At 33.8% G+C, this 25,069-nt stretch overlaps 1 protein-coding gene across 1 annotated transcript in view; it reads right to left on the reverse strand.

Annotated features, from left to right (window-relative positions):
* SOS2 (SOS Ras/Rho guanine nucleotide exchange factor 2) overlaps window positions 1-25,069 on the reverse strand; it is an 81,774-nt gene that overhangs the window by 20,870 nt on the left and 35,835 nt on the right. The window contains exons 8-16 of the mRNA XM_072761498.1: window positions 23,855-23,953; window positions 13,303-13,430; window positions 12,171-12,826; window positions 11,489-11,570; window positions 10,222-10,344; window positions 4,507-4,610; window positions 1,727-1,949; window positions 400-519; window positions 86-248 (exon numbers count right to left, since the gene is read on the reverse strand). Coding sequence (XP_072617599.1) covers window positions 86-248; window positions 400-519; window positions 1,727-1,949; window positions 4,507-4,610; window positions 10,222-10,344; window positions 11,489-11,570; window positions 12,171-12,826; window positions 13,303-13,430; window positions 23,855-23,953 — 1,698 coding nt within the window. The remainder of the gene's footprint in view (window positions 1-85; window positions 249-399; window positions 520-1,726; window positions 1,950-4,506; window positions 4,611-10,221; window positions 10,345-11,488; window positions 11,571-12,170; window positions 12,827-13,302; window positions 13,431-23,854; window positions 23,954-25,069) is intronic.

Consider the following 25,069-nt stretch of genomic DNA (forward strand, 5'->3'; position numbering starts at 1 on the left):
CAAAAGATTAATGGTAGAAGCAATTTCTTTTACCATCAATTGTATCTCCCCCAAAAAAGATGAAATATTTAAGCCTAAAACTTACCTCAAAAGTATGGTCTAGTCTGTACACTGATACTGAATTTACTGCACTGACTATCTCCAATACACCATTGAAATTATTCAAATCTTGAAAAACTTGCAGAATTTCTATAATTCTGCTTAGTATTGCCACCCGTTCTTCAAAATTTTCTGCTTCCACAATGCACCTAACCAAAGAAAAAAAAATTTCATGGCTTAAAAAGCAATTTCTTCACCTCACATAAAAAAGAAACATATTTTTAGCCAGAATTTAAGCTTATAGATGACTGAGAATTATGATTATTAAGAAGTAGTAAGACACAATAAGTAAATACTTACTTTTCAAACCAAAGGGTGAGATTTGTGGTATGGCGAATCATTTTTAATAAATTTGGAGAATTTATTTCTTTATCTTCTTTGGTCCATACACTCCCTACAAGTTCAGAAGGTTGGACTTTCCTGTGGAATAAAAAAAAAAATCATGCAACTTAACCTACAAAGGATTAGCATGAAAATTATTTAAAGATCTCTTAACACTGAGTAAGACAAAGATAGCCTAAAAGATAAATGGACAAACACATGAACAGGTTTAAATCACAGAGGACTGGACTCATATAGTCACATAAACATGAAATAATAGTTTCTCTCTTATTCAGGGACGAGAACATTAAACCACAATAAAATCCCATTTTATTCCTGTCAGACTAACGAAAGTCTAATAGTACCAAATGGGTAAAGATGGACATCCAATACTGATGTACAAGTAAAGACTGATACAGCCATTCTGTAAGGCAATGTAGCAATATCTCATAATATTGAAGATATACATATTAGATCACCCCACCCTTCTATCTAGACACATACTCTGGAGACACCAGGTTACAAGAAAACATTTATAAGTATATTCAGTTAAGCAGTCATTATTTCTAACAGTGAAAAAATCACAACCTAGAAGCTCCTCATCACGAGACTGGATAGAATATGGAGCATTTATATAATAGAATACCACACAGTAATTAAAATAAGCAAACCATACCTATATTCATCAACTTGAACAAATGCCAGAAACAATTTTATGGCAAAACACGTTGCTGACTGATACATAAGTATCAACTGTTTTAAAATCTCCAAAACGGTGTTATATATTATTTACCAATGTATGTATGTGTATAAATGATAAAGACATACATAGGAATAATAAACACCAAACACAGTGTAGTGGTTATTGGAAGAAAGTAGAATAAAATTTGGAAGAATTAGTCAGGATTTCAATTGTATTTGTAAGGCTTTTGCTGTTCATGGGCCCTCATTATATAATTTTCTACATTTAAAAAAAAATACCTGCATTACTCAATAAAAAATTGAGAATAGATTAAATTACTGTATATAATGAGCTAGGATGCTTAATTTAAAAAATCGACCAGTGGCATACTATAGACTTTGGCTATTAAAAAAATGTTTTTAATCAGTAGATTCAAATACAGTTTTGCTAACAGTTTTTAAAATAAGTTTTCTTAGGTGATTCTATGGTTTCACCAGAAATTTAGTTTATAAACCAATGTCAATGTTTTACATGTTACTCTTCTTCCATAATACATATATCACTTAACAAAGGTATATTCAAGATTCTTGAAAATAGAGCAGCAAATGAACATTAACGGTCTACCTGTAGAGATCAGATTCCAAAAGTGTCAGCTGACGTGCAATTTCTATTGGATGCAGTGTCATGAGATCAAATGTTTCAAACTGTCCTGGTCTGCTGATATGCCATTCAATTGGTGGAGGTGGACTTTCAAAGGTAATATTATGGCTTATTCCATTTGCCTGAGCTTGTTTCTTCCTCTTGATGATCTTAGCAATTGACTCTACCCATTTCTTCATAGCTTTTCCTAGATAAGAACACAAACAAAAATACCTTTTAGTTGACAGACACAATGGCAAAACTTTGTATTAATATTTAACAATTATCAACTCATGACCAATTTTTGTCTCACCTAACATCTCTCATGTCCTCCTTCTACTCTCTAAATTATTTTGAAAGAAATATAAATTTGGCTCAGTTGGAAGAGCATTCAACTCTTGATCTTGGAGTTGTGAATTTAAGCCTCATGTTGGGTACATAGAATACTTAAAATAAATAGTTAAACTTGAAACAAATGTCCTATTATTTCATTCATATTTAAGCATGTATCTAAAAATTAAAGACTTTCTTAAAGACTTTTTAAAATGGCAATAACATTATCATACATATAAATGACAATAACTTCTTAATATCATCAAACATATAATTAGTGCTTAGATTTCCCTGACTCCTTCATAAATGTTTTCTAACAGTTGGTCTGTTTGAAATAGGGTCTAAAGAAGATCTACAAATTGCAATCAATGTCTCAAGTCTTTTTTAATCTATAGGTTCTCCTTTTCTCTCTCATTTTTGCTCGCAATTTACTTGTTAAAATGGAATCATTTGCCTTCTGTTATTTCTCAAGTCTGAATTTTTCCAATTCTGTCCCTGTGGTATCATTTGCATTGCTTCTTGGTCTCCTATTTTTTCTCTAAATCAGACACACACAGACATATTCTGATTCAGGATCAATTTTTTGACATGAATACCTATAAGAATATAGGTATTCAACAGCAGGCATATAATGTCCAGTTGCTTCTTTGTAATAGTACTAGGGAGTTGAAAAATATTGATATTCTAATTCCATCATTCCTTCATTTATTAGTTAAAATACATTTATAAAAAGAAACATCCCTCAGGGTGCCTAAGCAGCTCAGTTGGTTAAGCAGCCAACTCTTGATTTCCGCACAAGTCATGATCTTAGGGTCCTGAGATTGAGCCCCACAGGGCTCTGCACTCAGTGAGGAGTCCACTTCAGGATTCTCTTTCTCCCTCTGCCCCCCACCCCCTTTGCTCACTCTCTCTCTCTAAAATAAATAAAAAGGTTTTTTTTTTTTTCCCATTTTAAGATTATTTATTTATTTATTTATTTATTTATTTATTTATTCATGAGCGACACAAAGAGAGAGAGAGAGAGAGGCAGAGACATAGGCAGGGGGAGAAGCAGGCTCCCTGCAGGGAGCCGGATGCAGGACTTGATCCCAGGACCTCAGGATCACTACTTGAGCCAAAGGCAGATGCTCAACCACTGAGCCACCCAGGTGCCCTATAAATAAATAAGTCTTAAAGAAAAAAAAAAAAAAAAAGAAACTTTTCTTCACCAACTATTTAGTTATTGTGGAGGTATAACCTATTCAAGAAAGGCCTTTAGAAAAAAAAAAAAAGAAAAAAAAAGGCCTTTAGACATTAACATAACCATTTACTTGTGTTATCCTAATACATGTGTATTTTAGAAGTTTCTTAAATCATATATAGTCTAGCACCTTCATTAAGAACATAATGCAGGGATCCCTGGGTGGCGCAACGGTTTGGCGCCTGCCTTTGGCCCAGGGCGCGATCCTGGAGACCCAGGATCGAATCCCACGTCGGGCTCCCGGTGCATGGAGCCTGCTTCTCCCTCTGCCTGTGTCTCTGCCTCTCTCTCTCTCTCTGTGTGTGTGTGACTATCATAAATAAAAAAAAAAAAAAAAAAAAAGAACATAATGCAAAAAAAATAGTAAAAAAAAAATAGTACCATAAACAATTTTAAGGCAAACATGATAAAAATATATCTTAAACATCTCAAAGTTGAAGCAAAGAGATCACATTCTCTATTTTAAGCAAAATTCCCCCTAAGTAAGAAAAAGTAGGATGAGATAAGCTAGGCTTAAAGTATTCTTTTTTTTTTTTTTTTAATAGTAGGCTCCACACTGGGCTTAAAATATTCTTAATTAGTGTTTTATCCTGTCAGATAAATTTTCTTGATTCAATATACATTTGTTTAATGGTTCATGGTCTAGTTTCATTTCATTACTGTGCTCTAAAATTTTAGGTAGGAAACTCCTACTTTTTAGTGCTAAAAATATACTGAAAACTTTTATAAGAGAAGTAAATATTATTATTTTTTAAAGATTTTACTTATTGGGACACCTGGGGGCTCAGTGGTTGAGCATCTGCCTTTGGCTCAGGGTGTGATCCTACAATGCTGGGACTGAGTCCCGATATTGAGGCCCACATCGGGCTCCCTGCATGGAGCCTGCTTCTCCCTCTATGTTTCTGCCTCTCTCTCTCTGTCATGAATAAATAAATAAAATCTTAAAATAACTTTTTTTAGTGTATTAAGTTTATTAAAGAAGACTTATGACTCTCCTAAAAAACTTGAAAAGGCAATGTTCTAAGACTTCAGGTGGTTATAACACATATAAGCTCCTTAGAGTCTGTAAACTATACTGAATGTTATTATAGTTGTTTAAAAATAAAAAAGTTTATTAGCTTCTTAAAAGTCACAAAAATTTAAAAATACTCATTTGCAACATAAGGTTCAATCAAACCTTTAAATAATATACCTCTTACACTTGAAATGAAGGATTCTAGTCTTTCAAGCAACTCCAAATCCCTTTCAAAGTCATAAAAGTGGTGTTCAACCCAGTGCCGAAATACATTTAAGATCCTGAGAAAATGGAAAGAAACACTTTTCAGTGAAACCTAAGCATTCAGTTATACTTCTTTTGCTTCTCTAATACTATGGTGACAACTTTATATACAAGGGCGAATATAACACTCAGAGACTCTAGTCTGTATTTAATTAAAACCTAAGTGTTTCAATGATGTGAAACAGATCTTGACTAATTTATCATTTAAAAATTATATTTTAAAAATATTTATAAGCATAAAAATTGTGGTCTCTTTATTTAATTACCCCCTAATGTATAGGAAAAGTAACTTTTTTGTACATATATAAAAATTCATACTTTGTATACTACAAAAGCTATTTTTAAATTCTTAAATTGAAAAAGATTTTTTTTAAAGTTGAAAACAGAGCTACTCTGTGGCCCAGCAATTGCACTCCTGGGCATTTACCCAAAAAATATAAATGTAATGATCCAAAACAGCACCTGCACCCCAACGCTTATAGCAGCAATGTCCACAATAGCCAAACTATGGAAGGAGCCCAGATGTCTATTGACAGATGAACGGATAAAGAAGACACACACATACACACAAACACATACGCAATGGCATATTACTTAGCCATCAAAAAAAATTGGTATCTTGCCATTTGGAATGACACAGATGGAACTAGAGGATATTATGCTAAGTGAAATAAGTCAATCAGAGAAAGACAATTATCATATGATTTCACTCATGAATTTAAGAAACAAAACAGAGGATTATGGGGGAAGAGAGGAAAAAAATAAAGACAAAATCATAGAGGGAGCCAAACTATAAGAAACTCTTAATTATAGGAAACAAACTTAGGGTCACTGGAGGGGAGAGGGGTAAGGGGATGCGGTAACTGGGTGATGGACAATAAGGAGGGCATGTGATGTCATGAGCACTGGGTGTTATATAAGACTGATGAGTCCCTGACCTCTACCTCAGAAACCAATAATACATTATATGTTAATTAATTGAATTTAAACAACAAAAAAAGGAAAAAAGGAAAAAAAAAAAAGAAAAAAAAAAGAAAAAAAAATAAAGATCTATATTGAGGGCAGCCCGGGTGGCTCAGCGGTTTAGCACCACCTTCAACTCAGGGTGATACTAGAGACCCAGGATTGAGTCCCATGTCAGGCTCCCTGCATAGAGCCTGCTTCTCCCTCTGCCTGTGTCTCTGCCTCTCTCTCTCTCTTTCTGTGTCTCTCATGAATAAATAAAATCTTTAAAATATATGTATAAATTGATATATTTTTCACATAAAATGGAAAACAAAGATTAGTGTATTTGTTCCTAAATTCAAGTGCTATCATCAAATTTCTGTTATCTCCAGTTATATTCACATGCTCCTATTTTATTTCAAAAGACAAAAATAGTTCTCACAGAGCTATTTTATTCTGCAGTACCCTCAAGGTGATAACTTATAACCTTGCAAGTAGAGATTTAATCAATCTGTACAAATATAACATTCTACTATCCATCCCATTAAAGTAAATTAATTACATTATTTTTTTTTCATTATTTTAATAAATGACTATTTCTAGGTTAGCTTCCCCACCATCACTCCCAGTTGACATTAGCTTTTCTCCCAGGCTAAATACTGCAAGAATTTAAAATACTTTAAATTCCCAATCTCTGTCATGCTATCTATAATAAAACAGCCTTAAATCACTGTGTCCCTGGCACATTTGATGGCTTAGAAAATATTTCAAGATATCACAAAATTGTTAACTTCTAGTTTACACTTAGGCCAGTTCAAATAACTTTGGGGCCATTTTCTCTCCTTCCTAGTTTCTACAGTATCTAATGGAATTTAAAAATTACTGTTACGTAAAAGAAAAAAAAACCCCTCATAATCAGATTCCATCAAAATTAAATACTTCCATTTATCAAAAGACATTGTTAAGAAAATGTAAATAGACAAGCCACAGACTGGGAGAAAATATTTACAAAACTTTTTATCTGACAAAAGGCTGGCATCCAGTTCTATTCAACATACTCCTAACAACTCAATAATAAAAAGAAAAATAACTCAACAAAAAATAGGCTGAAGATTTTAACAAATTCTTCACAAAATAAGTATGAATAGCCAGTAAGAGACTATAAAAACTTCCTAACATCATTAGTCATAAAAAAAAATACAAATTACAACAACATAGAGATACCACTATAACCCCACCAGTTTAGCTAAAGTATAAAGACTGATATCACAACATGTTGGTGAGGATATGAAACAACTGGAACTCAACAACTGGAACTCTGATTCATTGGTGGTGAAAGTGTAATATAGTACAACTACTTTGGAAAAAGATTTGGCAGTTTCTTTTAAAACCAAAAATACAAATACTCAAAAAACTCAGTCATATGAAAAAGGCATATGAAAATATACATTCACAAAAGACTTGTAAAATAAAGCTCATAGCAGCTTTATTCATAGTAATAAAAAACTGAAAAGAACCCAGATGCCCTTCAGTGGGGAAAAAAAGGTGGTATATTCATATTGCTACCTTAGGAATAAAATAGAACAAACAACTGATATAAGCAAAAACATGCTCAGAAGCATGATGAGTGGGACGCCTACGTGGCTTAGTGGTTGAGCGTCTGCCTTTGACTCAGCTTGGGATCCCTAGGGTCCTGGAATTGAGTCCCACATCAGGCCTACTTCTTCCTCTGCCTCTCTGTCTCTCTCACGAATAAATAAAAAAATAAAATCTTAAAAGAAAAAAAAAAAAGCATGATGAGTGAAAAAAGTCAGACACAAAAGGGTATATGAAAGAATCCATTTACATTAAGTTCTAAAACAGGTAAAACTAATCTATGGAGGAAGATGAGTACTGCTTTGGGGAATGAGGACAAAAACTGATTAGAATGGGCATGAGGAAACTTTCTGAGGTGATAGTAACATTTTATATCCTGAAAGGAGTTTAAATTATAGAGATGTGTGCATTTGTTAAAATTCAAAGCACACAGTGTTTTACTCACTATGTACACATTTTAAGACAAAAGAATAAATACTGTGCTGTTAATGATATCCAAATTGAAGTATTTAAGGAGAAGTGCACTTTGAAATACATCCCTAAAATTAGACAATTAATGGACCAACAGAAAAATAATAAAAGAATATATATGTGATAAAATAAATATAGCTAAATGTTAACAGTCGATATAGGTGGTCTACTGTAAAATCCTCCCAAATTTGCTTTAGGTTAAAGATTTCATAATACAATGTTAGAAAATGTTAAAATCATTATAAAAATTACTATCATTGCTAAAAATCTTTCAATGCTTACAAGACTGTTTTAACAACTACAAGTCCATCTTCAATTCCACCTCATTCCATATAGTTAATCTCATCTATTACTTGCAACACAATGTCTTCATTTCTGTTGAGTCAATTTCCTTACCAAATTCCTCTGCACACTATTCTTATTTCTGCTTTCTTGCCTTTGCTCATACTATTTCTCATGATCTTGAATACGTATAGTCACTTTCTGCCCACCTAAGTCCTATATACCCTTTACGGACACTCGTATTTCACCTCTTCCAAGATGCTTTCTCTAATTATTATAGCTTAATCTTAGCTATTCCTGAAATTTTACAGGGATGTATTTTTTTAAGCCACTTAAACATTTAAGGTAGAATAATACACAACTGTTTCATGTATCCCTTTTCCACAAAATAATCATAAAATCATGGTGGTAAAGATGATATTTCATGTTATTTCTGTACTGAGAACACAACAAGTGCTTAGAAATAAATAAAGAACACAGATGACTGAGAGTTTAAATAAGATTATATTCTGCTCCATATAGCAACATATAAATTTGTGCCTTATGTCAAGAGGTAATGAATTTGTGGGGCACCTGGGTATCTCAGCTGGTTAAGTATTGCACTCTTGATTTCAGCTCAGGTCATGATCTCAGGGTTACTGAAATGAGCCCTGGATTGGGCTCCCCAGTCAGCATGGAGTCTGTTTATCTCCGCACCTTCCCCCTTGTGCATGTGCTCTCTAATAAATAAATAAATCTTTAAAAAAAAAAGTTTAATCTGGGTGTAGGGGAGTATAAATGCATTGTAGCTAGTACAAAAAAAAATTACTTCTGGGATTCCCTGGGTGGCTCAGTGGTTTAGCGCCTGCCTTTGGCCCAGATTGTGATCCTGGAGTCCTGGGATCAAGTCCCACATTGGGCTCCCTACATGGAGTCTCTCTGCCTCTCTCTCTCTGTGTCTCTCATGAATAAATAAATAAAATCTTTAAAAAAATTATTCCATTATTGCTGATGGGTAAATAAGTTTTTTTATTAAAAAATTTTTTTTAAAAATATCTTCTTATACAAAGAAAGACATGTTAAAAGTTTTGGCTGCGAAACATATCATTAATATGACAGAACTCTATCATTCCACTAAAAACTGCATTTATTTGTGGCAATTATCCCGGAAAATAAATAACATATTCAGTTCCAAAGCTGTAATTTATTAATCAAGGTACCTTCATATTTAGATGAAATATGAAAGAAAAAATATTAGATCATGTACAATTAGGGACTATAAAGAAGGCTAATCAAAGGAGCCTCCAATTTTCAATGCCCCGTGGTAAGAAAAAAAAACACTGACTTAGGAAGTCAGAAAGATTATGGGTTTGAATCCTGTTCTGCTGCTCACTCTTTGATGACCCATCTCAAATTACATTATCTTGCTAAGTTTCAATTTCCTCATATATAAAGTAGTAATTGTGCTGTCAGGATGAGATAAAAACACTAAAAGCACTTAGGCATTCCTAACAACTAGCAGCTGTTATTATCAAATACAATTTTAGGAATTACTGATTTTTTTAGATGAATTAATCATTTTTGTGGGAGAACAGTGGGGAAAGAGCTAAAAATGCCATAAATATTATAAACTAAAAAAGTCCAGGATTACTAGATGATCACAAAGGGGGGAGGGACAGGTTGACAGTAGGCACATGCATATGAAATTTACAATTTTTACTTAATAGGTATCCTGGTCAATAAACATATCACATGCCAGAGGTATCTGATGCAAATAACATGGTATATTTTATTTTATTTTACTTTTTTAAAGATTTTATTTATTTATTTGAGAGAGAGAGAGAGAGAGAGCGCGCGCGCAAAGCAGACACCTCACTGAGCAGGGAGCTCGATGCAGGGCTTGATCCCAGGACTCTGAGATCATGACCTGAGCTGAAGGAGACATTTAACCCACTGAACCAGCCAGGCGCCCCTAACACAGTATATTTTAATAATTAAATTTCTTCAGGAATTTAAGGGTAGCTTCACATAGAACTTTGGAAGTTAGGGGCACCTGGGTGGCTCAGTGGTTGAACGTTTGCATTTGGCTCAGGTCATGATCCCAGGGTCCTGGGATTGAGTCTCACATCAGGCTCCCTGTAGGAAGCCTGTTGTTCCCTCTGCATATGTCTCTGCCTCTCTCTCTCTGTGTCTCTCATGAATAAATAAAATCTTTAAAAAAAAAAAAGAACTTTGGAAGTTAACTATTATGAAGTATAACAATACCTATATCTGAATTAAGAGGTAATAACTTATATGAGTTAACTATATTTCAAAAACTGAATGGTCATAAAAAATATAACATTCAGGCCAAACCTAAGTTGTACTGGTTGGACATATTCCTTGCGAAACCTTTTAAGGTCTGCACTGATTGGCTGTTCGCCTTTCTCTACAGCCAATTTATCTGCTTCAGTAGGTTCCGGCTCTGGGATTTCAAATCTAAGAAGAAAAGAAGGAAAGTGAGAGAAACTTTGTGTTGTTCATACACAAATGAAAAGGATTTCAAATATAACAAAAAAAATATTAAGCAACCTTCTTTCCTACCACTTATGTGAAAGTACAATTACTGATAAACTTCCCTTTAAAGTGTTATTTATATAGGAAATTGCCTTCTATCTATACAGTAGGAAGATTCAATATTCTTACTTTTATGAAAAATTGTTTAATAACTAGCACTGAGCAATATAGAAAAGGTCAATGGAAAAGACCTATAGAAAAAAAATCTGTTTTCTATAAATCCCTAATATTTATTTTCTTAAAATGAAAATAAACTTCTTTAAATGAATATAAATGAATTTTAAACAATAAAGGACATAAAATGGATAAGTTAATAATCAAAGCTTAAGAAAAAAAGAAACCTTGCCCAATTATAGGAAAAATAGCTAAAATATAAGTCTAAGAAGTATGCTTCCCTTATTTTGGACATGGAAATATAACTAAGTAGATCTTCATAGCACATGACAGTAATTCAGTCTGGTGAACTTTAGTTCATAATACAACATAATGATACAGGTCAAGATAAAATCCTGGTATTAAGTTTTTAAATGTGAACCAAAAATTACTTTGGAGCCCAGATGCTATCTAAAAAAGAAAAATTCAAAACTTAATTTTTAAAAACTAATCATAATAAAAGGAACTGTTAATTTTTTTAGGTATAATAATGAGATTGTGATTATGTTTTTAATAAGAATACTTATCTTTTGGAAATACAAATGAAAATATTTACAGATGAAATATGTTGTCTAGGATTTACTTCAAAATAGTCCCAGGGTTAGGGTGTTGAAGACAGTGGGGAAACAGCTGAAACATGGATTGATAATTACTGAAGCTGGATGATGGTTTACTATACTCTTCTATATGTTTTGAAAGTTTCCTTAATAAAAAGTCTGTTAAGTGACAAGTAAAAAAGTCTCTTTTACAGAAATAGTTTTATTGAAGAGAACAGTAATACTATTAATTTAATGCCAAGTAAATTATGTTCAAAAACTAGTTGAGCACATACTAGTACCCACCACTTTGCAAGGAACAAAATAGTTAACTTTTTATGAAACGTTAATGTAAGTAAAATAAATATTTTTCTTACCGTTCAATCAGTAAGCTTAGCAATTCCTGTGGTTTACAAAATGAACGGTATGTAGTAAGAAAAGTACGAACAAAATTGGGATCTGAAAAGAGAGTATAAAACAGGTTGTATGTTCAATTTATTCAGTTTCTTTAATTCAAAGTAGCATATTTTGGAGGCCTTCCTTCCTTTTTCTCTTTATTCTGTTTTTTTTTTTTCAATTTATTTATTTATTTATTTATTATAGTCACAGAGAGAGAGAGGCAGAGACATAGGCAGAGGGAGAGAAGCAGGCTCCATGCACTAGGAGCCTGACATGGGATTCGATCCCGGTTCTCCAGGATCGCGCCCTGGGCCAAAGGCAGGCGCCAAAACGCTGCGCCACCCAGGGATCCCCTTTTTCTCTTTATTCTGGTTCCTCCCACCAAAGCCTTCCCGTCAATCATTGTATTACTTGATTAAAGCGGATTGTTTTCTTATTCAAGATTCATACAATTTTTAATGAATATTTACTAATTAATGAAGTCAACAATATTATAGTGACATTTAATTACTCATTTATTCCTTTTGATTATATAGAATTCTTTTTGTATTTCAGAGGCAATCCATTTTTTCTGTGCCTCAAGCATTTTTGAATAACCCTGAAAAGGTTTTTAGATTCTCAGCCCTAGGTAAGTAAGCACTTGGAATGAGTTTCACATACCTGCATACATATGATATGTTAATCTTTCAATTAATTTCACCACAGTTCCTCCTTTAATAATGGGAATTCCACTTCTACTTTGCAAGTTGTCTTCAAAAACAATGTTTTCCTCAGAGTCTTTTACCACAAAACGATATACTTCAGGACTTGGTAATCTCAATGGTTGTTCATTTTCTTCTTTCAATAACACTGAATCTAGCATTCGATCTAGTGTACTACGATAGTGAAGAGAAATAAGTGCGGCCATCCAATTATTTTTCTCTTCAGCCGATTTAGCAGCAAATATTATGCTGTTTTCATCTTTGGATATCAACTCAAAAGCGTGTTTGCACTCACAAGTATCTTCTTTATCACATATCTGTGTCTTCCTCATGATAAATTTTTCTTTTAATCTGTATTCTGCATTACTGTAACCTGGAAGGCGTGACTGGCTATGATTGGGCTTACAGCTAATCATTAAGCCATCAAAGAGAAAAATATGTCGTTCATGTTTAGCACCAATTCGTGTCAATGGACCTTCCATAATGAATTCATTACAACACTGTCCAATATCTTTGCCTTCCCACCCATCTATGTTTTTCTGAATTTCATTCATTTTTTTAATAGCTAGATGCTTGCTTCTTAATTGACGGTTATAAAAAGGGCAAACAGGATCCCTAAAAAAAAAAAAAAAAAAAAAAAGATAAATTTAGCTTTTTCAATGACTGAGCAACCCAAATTTCTTTAAGTGTAAACCACCTCAAATCAAGTGAGAAAATATTAAATAACCAAACACTAGATTTTGCATATAGCATTTACTATCTTCTACTAACTTTGCCACAACTGATACGTGTGTCAATTTCATTATTGTGAAAGAGAAGTACTAGAGAAACTCTGCGTTTCATTCCAAATGCCATACTAACTAAAATTACAAAGAATCCTAAATTTCTTATATAACATGTACAAAACTATTAGTTATATCTTTTAAAATTTTATTAAATATATCTTAACAATAAGACACTGGCAATTTTCTGCAACTAATAGACCAAAAGAAAAATGTAAAACAAAAGTATAACTCTGAAGAATGCAAGTATAACTACAAAAATAAATGAAGTATGCAGAAACATTCATATTTTCAACAGTTTGGAATTACCCAGGTCGGCGTCTAGGTGAATACTGCTTATAAATTCGGTCCATGCTACCCTGGAGATTCATAAGAGCGGTAATAGCTTGGTTCAAACATTCTCTGTCTTCCTGCTCTTCACTACATGCTTTCAATTGCTAAGAAAAACAAACAAAAATTAAACCTGTATTGTTCAATTCTTTTCCTTTTTTGTAGTGAGAGGAAACAGCAACTATTATAAACTCAAAATTTAAATATACTTAATAAAACCACCAATAATTTTATTTAATTATGTATATCTGATCTTTCAAAACCAACTCTCTTTTTACATACGTAAATATAATACAAATATAGAGCACTACTGCCAGAACAATAAAGAAAAAAAGCAACTGTGAAAACCATTTGGACATTTTCCAGATATATAGAAATAGTTTAAAATAGCAAAACATGAAGCTTACAAGTTGTTAGTAACTATAAGATAAACACAGAAATTATTTCATATCCTCTAATGATTAAGTTCTTAAGTTTCAGAAATGCCTAAAAGCCTCCATATCTGTTATACAATATAACCAAGTATGCTAACTTTAGCACCCCAATCCATTATAAACTTTTCTGCAAATAGCATCTGTGAAATTCAGCTGATATTTTTTACAACATAAAATTCAACCACTGTAGTAAATAACAAGAAACCATGAAAGTTAATGTTCTCTCATCAGCTCTTAGAAATAAGGCTTATAAATTACATTATTAATTCTAACAACTCTGGTTTTACTGGATTTATCCAAAGGTTTCTCTTGTATCTTACTCTCAACGTGAAAGAAAATTTACCTTATAATAAGTAATTTAGATTGGATGATGCTCCAATGTTTCAATTTGTTAGAAGTTAACAGTGGAGCATCACAGAGATATTACATACAGATTACATAGATACAATATAAATACATTTATGCAAGAATATGGAAAACTTACAACCACTTATTTCTGAAAATTTTCTACCTTCTGAAAATTGTTAAAAATTTAAATTTCATGATTTTAAACTACCTTACTAGAAATTTTGTGATAAAATTTTCTTATATTCCAAGAACAGTCTGAAAATCATTCAACAATGATTCCCTTTCCTCAGCAAGTAATTGAATAAATACTGTTTGAGTTCTAGCTCCATTACCCTTTTTTTTTTAAGATTTTATTTATTCATGAGGGGGGGCGGGGGAGGGGGGAGAAGGAGGGAGGGAGGGAGAGGGAGAGGGAGAGAGAGAGAGAGAGAGAGAGAGAGAGAGAGAGGCAGAGACATATGCAGAGGGAGAAGGAGACTCCATGCAGGAAGCCTGATGTGGGACTCGATCCCAGGACTCCAGGATCATGCCCTGGGCTGAAGGCAGGCGCTAAACTACTGAGCCACCCAGGGATCCCCCGCTCCATTACCTTTTTAAAAAAATTATTTTTTAGTAATCTCTACACACAACATGGAGCTCAATCCCACAACCCTGAGATCAAGAGTAGCATGTTTTTCCAACTGAACATAAGGTCTTATAGGTCCATTATCTTTCATTTATATGTCCTAGAAATTATTTTCTAGACTACAGAGCACCTGATATTTTTTGATATACATGCAGAAGTCTTGCTATCAAAAGATCAGCAATATAAACAATTAAGGTGACTCTCATTAGAAATAAAACCTTAATCTATAGATTAAGAAATAAAAGGATGAAAGGAAAAGAGGCAAAATACCAAAAGAAATTTGGAAAAGATTCAGTGGTCATTCTGCCTTCAAATTACTAGCAAAATCATTTCTTTTGCTAAAGATTTCTTATAAAAAGATTCTTCTCAGCTCTATTCTACAATATTCCTTACAAACATGGATACTGATATAAAATGCTTAATTATAGGTTTTTTCTTACTACTTTTGTTGATCCAAATTTCAAATTATCTCTAGTAAGATCCTCTCATCTACCAAAATGAGGACTTTTTTTTTTCTTTTCTTTTCGAGAGCGAGCGAGAGAGCATGCAGGGAGCCAGGGTGGGAGGGAGAGGGAGACAAAGAATCTTTTAAACAGGCTCCATGTCCAGCATGGAGCCTTACACGAAGCTTAATCTCACAACCCTGAGATCATGACCTGAGCTAATATCGAGAGTCGGATACTTAACCGACTGAGCCAACCAGGCTGCTCTCTGATAGGTGCTTTTTTATTTAGTTATATGAGGATACAAAATTTCTATGGTCTACTTGGTATTAAGGCTGCTCAAACTCTTACATATAAATGGCCATGTTATTCCCAAATATCCATGCAAAGGCTGTCAAGGAGTGGGGGGGGGGGGGGGGGGGGTGGGTGGTGGTGGAGGATATTTAAAGGATATTTCAGGATATTTAAAACAAGATTTCCTAGTAATAGAAGTATATAAAGCAGTGGTTCTGCCATAATCTTAGTCCACTAATTTGCTAAATGTTTCCTGAATTTTACTAAACACCAGATAAATAAATATTCAAGCTAATTGTCTACAGACACTTAAAATAATGTATTCAAAGCATCTTATATTAACATAGAAATTACCATACTGAACTACTTGCAAGTAAGTCATGCTCTTTCAAATCCCTATGGCTTTCTACATATCTGCCTCTGGTTCTCTTTCTTATCTACCCAATGAATTAGCCTCTATGATAACTCAAATGCATCCTCTCTATAAAAACTCTTCCCTTTTCTCTCCCTTCCCTTTTTCTTTTGAACTAATATCAAATTTATACAAAAGCTATGAAAATACAAATAATTCCTGCATACCACTAGTCACCAATTTTTAACATTTTGCTACATATGCTTCATTATTCTGTGAGTGTATGTGTACCATTTTTTCTCCTGAGCTATTTGAAAGTAAAGACTTTCAGTATTCTCTTTCAGTCTTTGCTGAGGAAGGATAACAACTGCTAAATAGTTTTGAGATTGTTTTTGGAATATGAGGAAAACTCAAGTGATATACAAATTACTCTCAAAGAGATAGTATAATTTCCCTTCACTCCTTTAGTACGTCAGTAGTGTGGTCTTAGAACAAAGATACTCTTTAATGGTATAGGGATCAACTTGAAGAGATTTAACATTTATGAAGTTCTATTGTCATCTAATTTTGTGTATATCCAATTTTGTCAAATGTCCCAATAATGTCCTTTAGAGTACTTTTCTCTCCAATATAGAATACAGACATGTTTTTATTGGCTCTCTTTTTTCCAGTTTTATTAAGATATAATTAACTGACATATAGCAGTACATAAATTTACAGTGCACAATATAATGATCTGATTTACATATGTTGTGATTTATTTTCTTTTAATCTACAATAGTTCCTCAGCATTTGTCTTTCATTGCTCCCAAACGTAAATAACATACACACATACACACCAGAATAGGATAAATCCCTATATACCCAATACCCATATTAATTTTTTTCTTACTTCCTTTGACAGAGTTACTCTTGCCTCAATGATTCCATTGTACTACTTCTTAGACACCCACTACACGTATTTGTTGTAATTACTTAATATGCATCTTCTCCTCTAAGCCATGAACTCTTTATAGTCTGGTATAGGTTTTATTCATTTTTAGTATAGTAAAATGTAAAACCTGCACATGGTAGGTACCTAAAGGTAATTAGAATGAATGATGGTTGTATAAATATTCACAACTTTGTTAAGTGTTTAAACAAGTAACAATAAACATTTATAGAGTTTTTACTCTGTGCATGTTCTTATATGCATTACCCTATTAAATCTTAGTTACAACTCTATAAAATAGGTACTATTATTAGATGAAAAAACCAAGGCACAGAGAGGTTAGGTAATTTACCCAAGATGAACAGCAGAATCTGTATTCAAACCCAGAAATTCTAACTCCACAGTCCATGTGTTTTGCCACACACTACACTGCCTCTCTACCATGACACCAGATAATTAAGCAAAATACTGGTCTATGCCTAAATCTGGTGACCATGAGTAGAAGGGGACCCCTTCAATGTTAAAATAAACTGGATAATTAAGCAGTTTAAGAAATAAAATGAAGTTGGTGTGCTTTAGGAAAGAGGTCAGAGAATAAATGCCCTTTCAACATACACCTATATAAGCAATAAAGTGGAAGTGATCTTGCAATAGGTGTAGTACCTTATGAACTTGACTGAAGAATATATTCCTTGCTTACCTGATAATCATTCTCCTTATCTGTCTATAAGTATATCCTGCCCAAGATTTTATACTTCGTGTAAGTTTTTTCTTAACTCTGCAAGACTTCTTGAAATACTTATCATGCTTCTCTTGAATTGCTATAAAATGCTGTATCTACTGTGGATGTCTGTGTGCCTAAAGGTAAATTATAATAAATTATAAATTTGTTTCTAATTCATTATTATGGGAGTAGAGTCTGGATGTGAAATAACACATGTGCTTAAATAAAGTTCTCTCTACATTTTCATAAAAATAGCATTTTAGTAATTTGGTGGCAAATTCAACTCATTAAAACCTATCACTTTTCTTTACGTGCCACTAAAAAAAATGCATTATTATTCCTCAGGACATCCTTGAATGATTGTCAGCCCTGAAAGAGTATTTATTATGTAACAAAATACTTCTTATAGTCTTTTTCAATAGCCAGAACATTAATTTCAATAGGGACTATGACAACCTTTTAAAAAAAGATTTATTTATTTGAGAGAGAGCAGGGGGAGGGGGAGAGACAGAATCCCAAGCAGACTCCCTGCTGAGCATGAAGTCTAATGCCAGCCTCAAGCCCACGGCCCATGAGATCATGACCTGAGCTTAACCTTAAGAATCAAGCTCTCAGGGATCCCTGGGTGGTGCAGCGGTTTGGCGCCTGCCTTTCGCCCAGGGTGTGATCCTGGAGACCCGGGATCGAATCCCACATCGGGCTCCCGGTGCATGGAGCCTGCTTCTCCCTCTGCCTATATCTCTGCCTCTCTCTCTCTCTCTCTGTGTGTGACTATCATAAATAATAAATTAAAAAAAAAAAAAAAGAATCAAGCTCTCAGGGCATAAGGTGCCTCATTGGTTGAGCGTCTGCCTTTGCCTTGGGTAGTGATCCCAGGGTTCTGGAACTGGGTCCTGCATTTGGCTCCCCAGAGAGAGCCTGCTTCTCCACGTATGTCTGTGCCTCTCTCTCTCACGAAAAAATAAATAAAATCTTTAAAAAAAAAAATCAAGCTCTTAACTTTTTCTTTTTTTTTTTTAAGCTCTTAACGTTATAATACACTCATAGGAACAAAACAGTGACAAAGCAAATGTTACATAATCTCAATTAGTGAATCCAGGTGTAGGCAGCACACTACTATTTTAATAACTTTTCTCTATGGTTCTCAAAGTAAAAGGTAAAAGTATTACATAAAGAAACTCAACTGTCTCATATTGAAATACTGGTTTATCCTTTCCAATGAACCTCTTTAGAATTATTATTAATAGGTTTTCCTGTTAGGCTTTAAATTAAGAAGGATTAGGTTCTTTTGAGAAGACAATTTTTATTCTATTCATGACTAAATTTCCAAGGAATGACCAGAGTTAAAGAATATTACTTGAGAAGTGCCTGGGTAGCTTTGACAGTTAAGCAACAGACTCTCAGTTTCAGCACAAGTCATGATCTCAGAGTCCTGGGGCTGAGCCTGTGTCGGACTCCACATTCAGTGGGCATTCTGCTTGAGATTCTTTCCCTCAGCACTTCCCACCCCACACTGTCTCAAATAAATAAATAAATCTTAAAAAAAAAAAGAGTTACTAGGCCTTGAATGTGTCAATTCTCAACTGAGAGACCAGATATATTCTTATCAACAGAAGGATAAATATAGAATATGGTGGAACTTAAATGTTATAAATGTTATATTAAATATAAATGTTATATTATAAAGTCACTTATGAATCATGAAATGAATTGGCTTTTTCTTGTTCCTCTTATATAAGGATTAAATATACATTAAGAAAAAATCTATAATTTATCTGAGGAAGAAACACAAAATGAAAGTACTTTATGATCAGCCTCAGAAGGATTAAATTTGAGGAATGCTTGGGTGGTACAGTCGATTGAGTACCCAACTCTTAGTCGTGATCTCACAGTAGTGGGATCAAGTCCCTTAGCTGGGCTCTGAGCACTTAGCATGGAGTCTGTTTGAGTTTCTCTTTCCCTCTGCCCCATCCCCCTTGTTCACTCTCATTCTCTCTCTAAACTAAACAAATCTTTTAAAAAGGGATAAATTTGAAAAAAACAAAAAATATATTACCCATAAGATGAACTTTAAAGTACTGCTATGAATAACAATAATTCAACAATGTACTATAAAATAATTTCAAGCAAACTGCATGTAATATGCTATAATTTTTCATTATGTAGTAATTTTTCTACCTTGTTTATCATAAATTCTGGTTCTGGGAAATAAAACTTGAATAATATTTAAATGCTGTGTCCACAAGTAAATCCTCCTTGGTATATGACTGAACAAATACTTCAGATTAAAATAGGCTTAAACCTGCTCCAGGATTGTACTTTCTATTCCCTAAGTAATGTGGCAGCCTTAAGTTACATTGGTCGAGCCTTATTTCTTACAGTTCTTATCCAAAGTAAGCTTAACATGAAATGAAATTTCTTTTGGGTAAGTACTTGAGCCAAAGAATATCACAAAAAGGCAATCTACAGAAATGGAAGAAAATATTTGCAACTGATATATATGACAATATATTAATACCCAGAATATATAAAATGATAAAACCTCACAAAAAACCCCCCAACATAGCAAAGGACTTAAATAGATATTTTCCCCAGGAACTTAACAAAATGATTAACAAGCACATGAAGAGAGGCTCACCATCACTAATCATTAGAAAAATACAAAACAAAACCACAATGAAATATAACTTTACATCCAGCAGGATGGCTACTCTCAAAAACCAAAAATACATAAAATAACAAGGGTTGTTGAGGATGTAGAGAAACTGGAATGCTTCTGCACTGTCGGTGGAGATGTCAAATGGTATAGTGCTATGGAAAAAAGTACAGTGTTTCCTCAAAAAATTAAAAATAGAATTACCATTTGATTCAGCAATTCCTGGGTACATATCCAAAAGAATTGAAAGCAAGTTCTCAAGGAGATATTTGTATACCCATATTCATAGCAGCATTATTTACAACAGTCAAAAAGTAGAAGCAACCCAAATTGTCTAGTCACATTGCATGCATAACAATATATTTAACACTACTGAACAGTATACTTAAAACAGTTAAGATGTTAAGTTTCATGTTATATATATTTTACAACTACAAATAAATTAATATTTTAAAAAACCAATAGTATCACAGTCAGAACTAATTTTTTTTTTTTTTAATGATAGTCACACACACACAGAGAGAGAGAGAGAGAGAGGCAGAGACACAGGCAGAGGGAGAAGCAGGCTCTATGCACCAGGAGCCCGACGTGGGATTCGATCCCGGGTCTCCAGGATCGCGCCCTGGGCCAAAGGCAGGCGCTAAACCGCTGCGCCACCCAGGGATCCCCAGTCAGAACTAATTTAAGAGTAAAAAGTAGTTTCTCTTCTTCCCATGTGATAATCCATTTAGCTTGTGTCTAGAATTAGTCCTTATTTCAGTGTTTTTCAAACTGCAATGATGTCATAATCCATTAGAGGATCACAATTACTTTTTAAAAGAAATAAATGGAATAGAATAAACAGTGGACATTGTATGAAATGGTAAGTAGCATTTCATGAAAGTTTTTATTCTGTGTATGTGCATATATACATATATGTATATATATACATATGTATATATGATGTTAAATGCATTTCTTACTGTGGGTTATTCCCACTGTATAACATAAAGACTGAGTCCCATAGGACAATAAATGCTAATAACTGGACCACATTTTAGAATATTGAGGCTCTTCTGATCCCACTAATTGAACTGCATGCTTACCGAGAACCAGTTGTATATGTTCCCAAATATGTTTATGCAAGTTGGGCTTATATTGTAATTATGTAATTTAATTACTCATTATAGAAGTCAAAGAAATAGGAGTACAAAAGAAGATATTTATAGGGGTGCCTAGGTGGCTCAACTGGTTAAGCGACTGACTCGATTTCAGCTCAGATTATGATCTCAGGGTCATGAAACTGAACCCTGCATGGGGGTCTACCCTTAGGTGTGGAGTCTGTTTGAGATTCTTTCTCCACCCTCCCTCTGCCTCGGTCCCTGCTCATGCTCTCTTCTTAAACAAGATTTCAAAAAAAAAAAAAAAAAAAAAGATATTTATATGAAAACTCAAGTAATTTTAAAGGCAAGCTCCATTAAAAAGGTATAAGGAAGATACTATAAAAGATTTGGAAAAATTATAAAAAACCTAGGTTTCTGCACTCAAATGGTTTTACAAACATCTTTACATTCATGTATCACCTAAAAAGAAATGGGAAACAGAAATCACAGAAGACAATTTTTGTGATGTAAGCAAGAAAGATTCATGTTCAAAGAAAAGATTTTACCCTAAGTCAACAGATTAGCATATAAATACATAAAAATGTCGATCTATAGGGGCTTTGTGTTTATTAAAATAAAGTGTATATATATTTTTTAATGATAATTTGTTAAGATTTATGTATTTTAGAGAGAACATGTGCATGTGAGGTGGGCAAGAGTCAGAAGGAAAAGGAGAGGGAATTCTTAAGCAGACTCTCCACTTAGTGCAGAGCCTGAAGTTCAATCCCATGACCCTGAAATCATGACGTGAGCCAAAATCAAGAGTGGTCCCTTAACCGACTGAGCCACCCAGTCACCTTGATTCTTTATTTTTTAAAAAGATTTTATTTATTTAAGAAAGAGAGACAGAGTGTGAGCATTAATCAGGGGGTAAGGCAGAGGCAGAGAGGGAGAGAGGGAGAGAGGGAGAGAGGGAGAGAGGGGGAGGGGGAGGGGGAGGGGGAGGGGGAGGGAGAGGGAGAGGGAGAGGGAGAGGGAGAGGGGGAGGGAGAGGGAGAGGGAGAGGGAGAGGGAGAGGGAGAGGGAGAGGGAGAGGGAGAAGCAGGCTTCCTGCTCAGTGCAGGGAGCTTGACAGGGAGCTCAATCCCAGGATGTTGGGATCACAACCAGAGCCAAAGGCAGAGGCTTAATCAACTGAGCCACCCAGGTGCCTCGTGATTCTTTAATTAGCTGACCAACTACTAGTCCCAATTATGATTAAGAGGATACAGAGTCCAGTATTTAATTGGTGGCGAAGTAGCTAAGGCCTCAGGATGAGTTAGGCTATCATAGTTAATGTCCTGATCTTAGATGCAGACATAGTAGTTTTAAGATCAACACTGAAGATTTTAAAACCAATCATCCAGACGGATAAAAATAAGCTTCAATTATAAAGTCAAACCAGGATTTTTAAATGTTGGCATAGATTTGAAGGCAATTATAAGACTAATAATAGGACTTACAATTAGACATCATCCTAAAAATTTTAGAAATCCTAACATACATCTGGGACAGCCAATGTATTATTCATATGAAGCCTACAATTATTTTTATGAGTTCTTTATGGATCCTTTAGTCTCCATAGATATTCAGAATCAAGTTGTTCACCTATTTGTGCTCAAAAGCTAGTGAGCTTCAGCGTCACACATTATGGGTAATAAGGCTTCAAAAAAATTATTGATAGCTATTCATTAGAAATCACCAAATGAATTCCTTACCTACGTGCCTACAATATACAGTTATCCTAACTTTAATATTATTACTAAAGAGTTAGATGAAAAAAGTCTGAACGAGTTGTCTAAAACCAACAACTTGGTATCCTAAAGGAGAGGTACAAAATACTCAGGTGGAAAGATGCCTAGCTTCTAAAAACCAATTTTAAAAGTTGTAGAACGTTTTACTGAGCAAGATATTTTGAAATTATGGGGCATCCAGATGCCTCAGTCAGTTAAGCATCCAATTCTTGATTTCTGCTCAGATCATGATTACAGAGTTGTGAGACCAAGCGCTAAGTCAAACTCCACACTCGGCATAGAATCTGCTTGTCCCTCTTCCTCTGCTCTTCCTCTTGCTTGCACTTGTGCTCTTTCTCTCAAAGAAAATCTTTACTAAATAAGTAAGTAAGTATAAAGGGTTCAAGTTTTACCATAATATTTTGTTACATGTTGCTTGGGTCCTTGCTAAGAGAGGAAGAATACTATACTGCGTTGTTTAAAAAAAAAAAAAAGTCAGACTTAAAAGTGCTTTTCTTAATAATTTAAAACAAGATGGAAATCTAGATCACTGCTATGCATAACAGTTATTAACTACTTACCTAAAGAGTTAAAATACTGTTGCCTTCAAAAATTAAAGAAAAAAGTAAACTCTATATTAATACTTTGAAATTCTACATTATGAAATGACAGATAAAGACATACTTTCCTCTACTACTCTGAAATAATATGAAGAAAATAACAGGCTTTTTTCCATGGAAAAGAAGATAGACATTTGAATTACTTTATATTTATGAATAAAAAGCATTAAAAATAATATGACCAGATCAAAAACTAGTTCTTAAGTCTCATAAATCCAAGTACTTTTGGCTCAGGAAGCCTTCACCTTACCTTTAATAATTCAAAATAGTGCCAACAATGATAAACAGGCACTAGCATAAGGCGTGGAAGGACATAACGAACTGCCTCTTTAAAACCATCAGCAATGGACTGCAAAGCAAAAAGATGTAACTGTATATCACTGGTATCAAGAATATATAATAACAACGCCTAACAGAAATAACTTAAAAATACACAATACAGACTTAACCAAAACTATAATGGAAAGCATGTTCTACATGAAAATTAAAGTGCCATAAAATGAAGGGCTTTTTCCTCCTTTAAGTTATTTGATAGGTATATACATTTCATTACTTCTTTTATACAGCCAAAATAACTTTCACAGTAGTCCTATACAACTTTTCCTCAAATGTTTTGGCTTCCCCATATCCTAAAAGAATTTTGAAAGCTATGTAACCTCTTGTATATTTTTACATCATCATTTGAAATGTTTTAAGTTTAAATAGTTATGAAGGATGTATTTTGGGGGATGCTGTATATTGTAGATGTAATTTAAATATGTTTCACCAAACAATGATTAAACTTCAGATCTAGCTTATTTATTTTATGAAAAATGCCTGTCGTAATTACATTGACAAAGCCAATTTTCACTGTCAAAATAGAGAGCTAGATCAGACAACTTCCACAGAAAGTCTAACTTCATTCTTAAACTCAAGTATACACATTAATGTCACAGCCTAAAGTATAGGAAGCATCTGGAAGAATCTATAACTGCTTCTAACATTGTACCCCCAGGTATGAGAACTTCACAAACCTACTCTCTCCTTCATTCCAATGTCCAATGAATGATGAGGTACTTTAAAAAAAAATATTCACTCTTCTAACAATGATCTCACTTAATCCTTTGTTTCTCAAGACATAGAGTTAGATATGATATGACATTTTAGCTACTAAGTTTTTATTTTTAACATAGTTACCCCACATCCTGCTTTTAAAAACTCTTTTGCTTTGCACTCAATGAACTCTCCTTCAAGAGCAAGTTTTTTGTTCCCCCTGGTTGGGACCCTATAGGTTTTTATACCTTGGATTAATGCATAATGGGAAATTCAATATGGCAAGGCATAATGTGTAAGAGAAGTTGGAAAAGAGAACGCAAAAACAAACACAAGGTAGAAAGCAGGCTAGAAACTGATTTCCTTAAAGAGCTGGAAAACCTTTGTGTGTATATCTAGGGGTAGGTATATCCCAGTGTTCAAAATTAATCAT

The sequence above is a fragment of the Vulpes vulpes genome, chromosome 6, assembly GCF_048418805.1.
Source record: "Vulpes vulpes isolate BD-2025 chromosome 6, VulVul3, whole genome shotgun sequence".
Lineage (NCBI taxonomy): Eukaryota > Metazoa > Chordata > Mammalia > Carnivora > Canidae > Vulpes > Vulpes vulpes.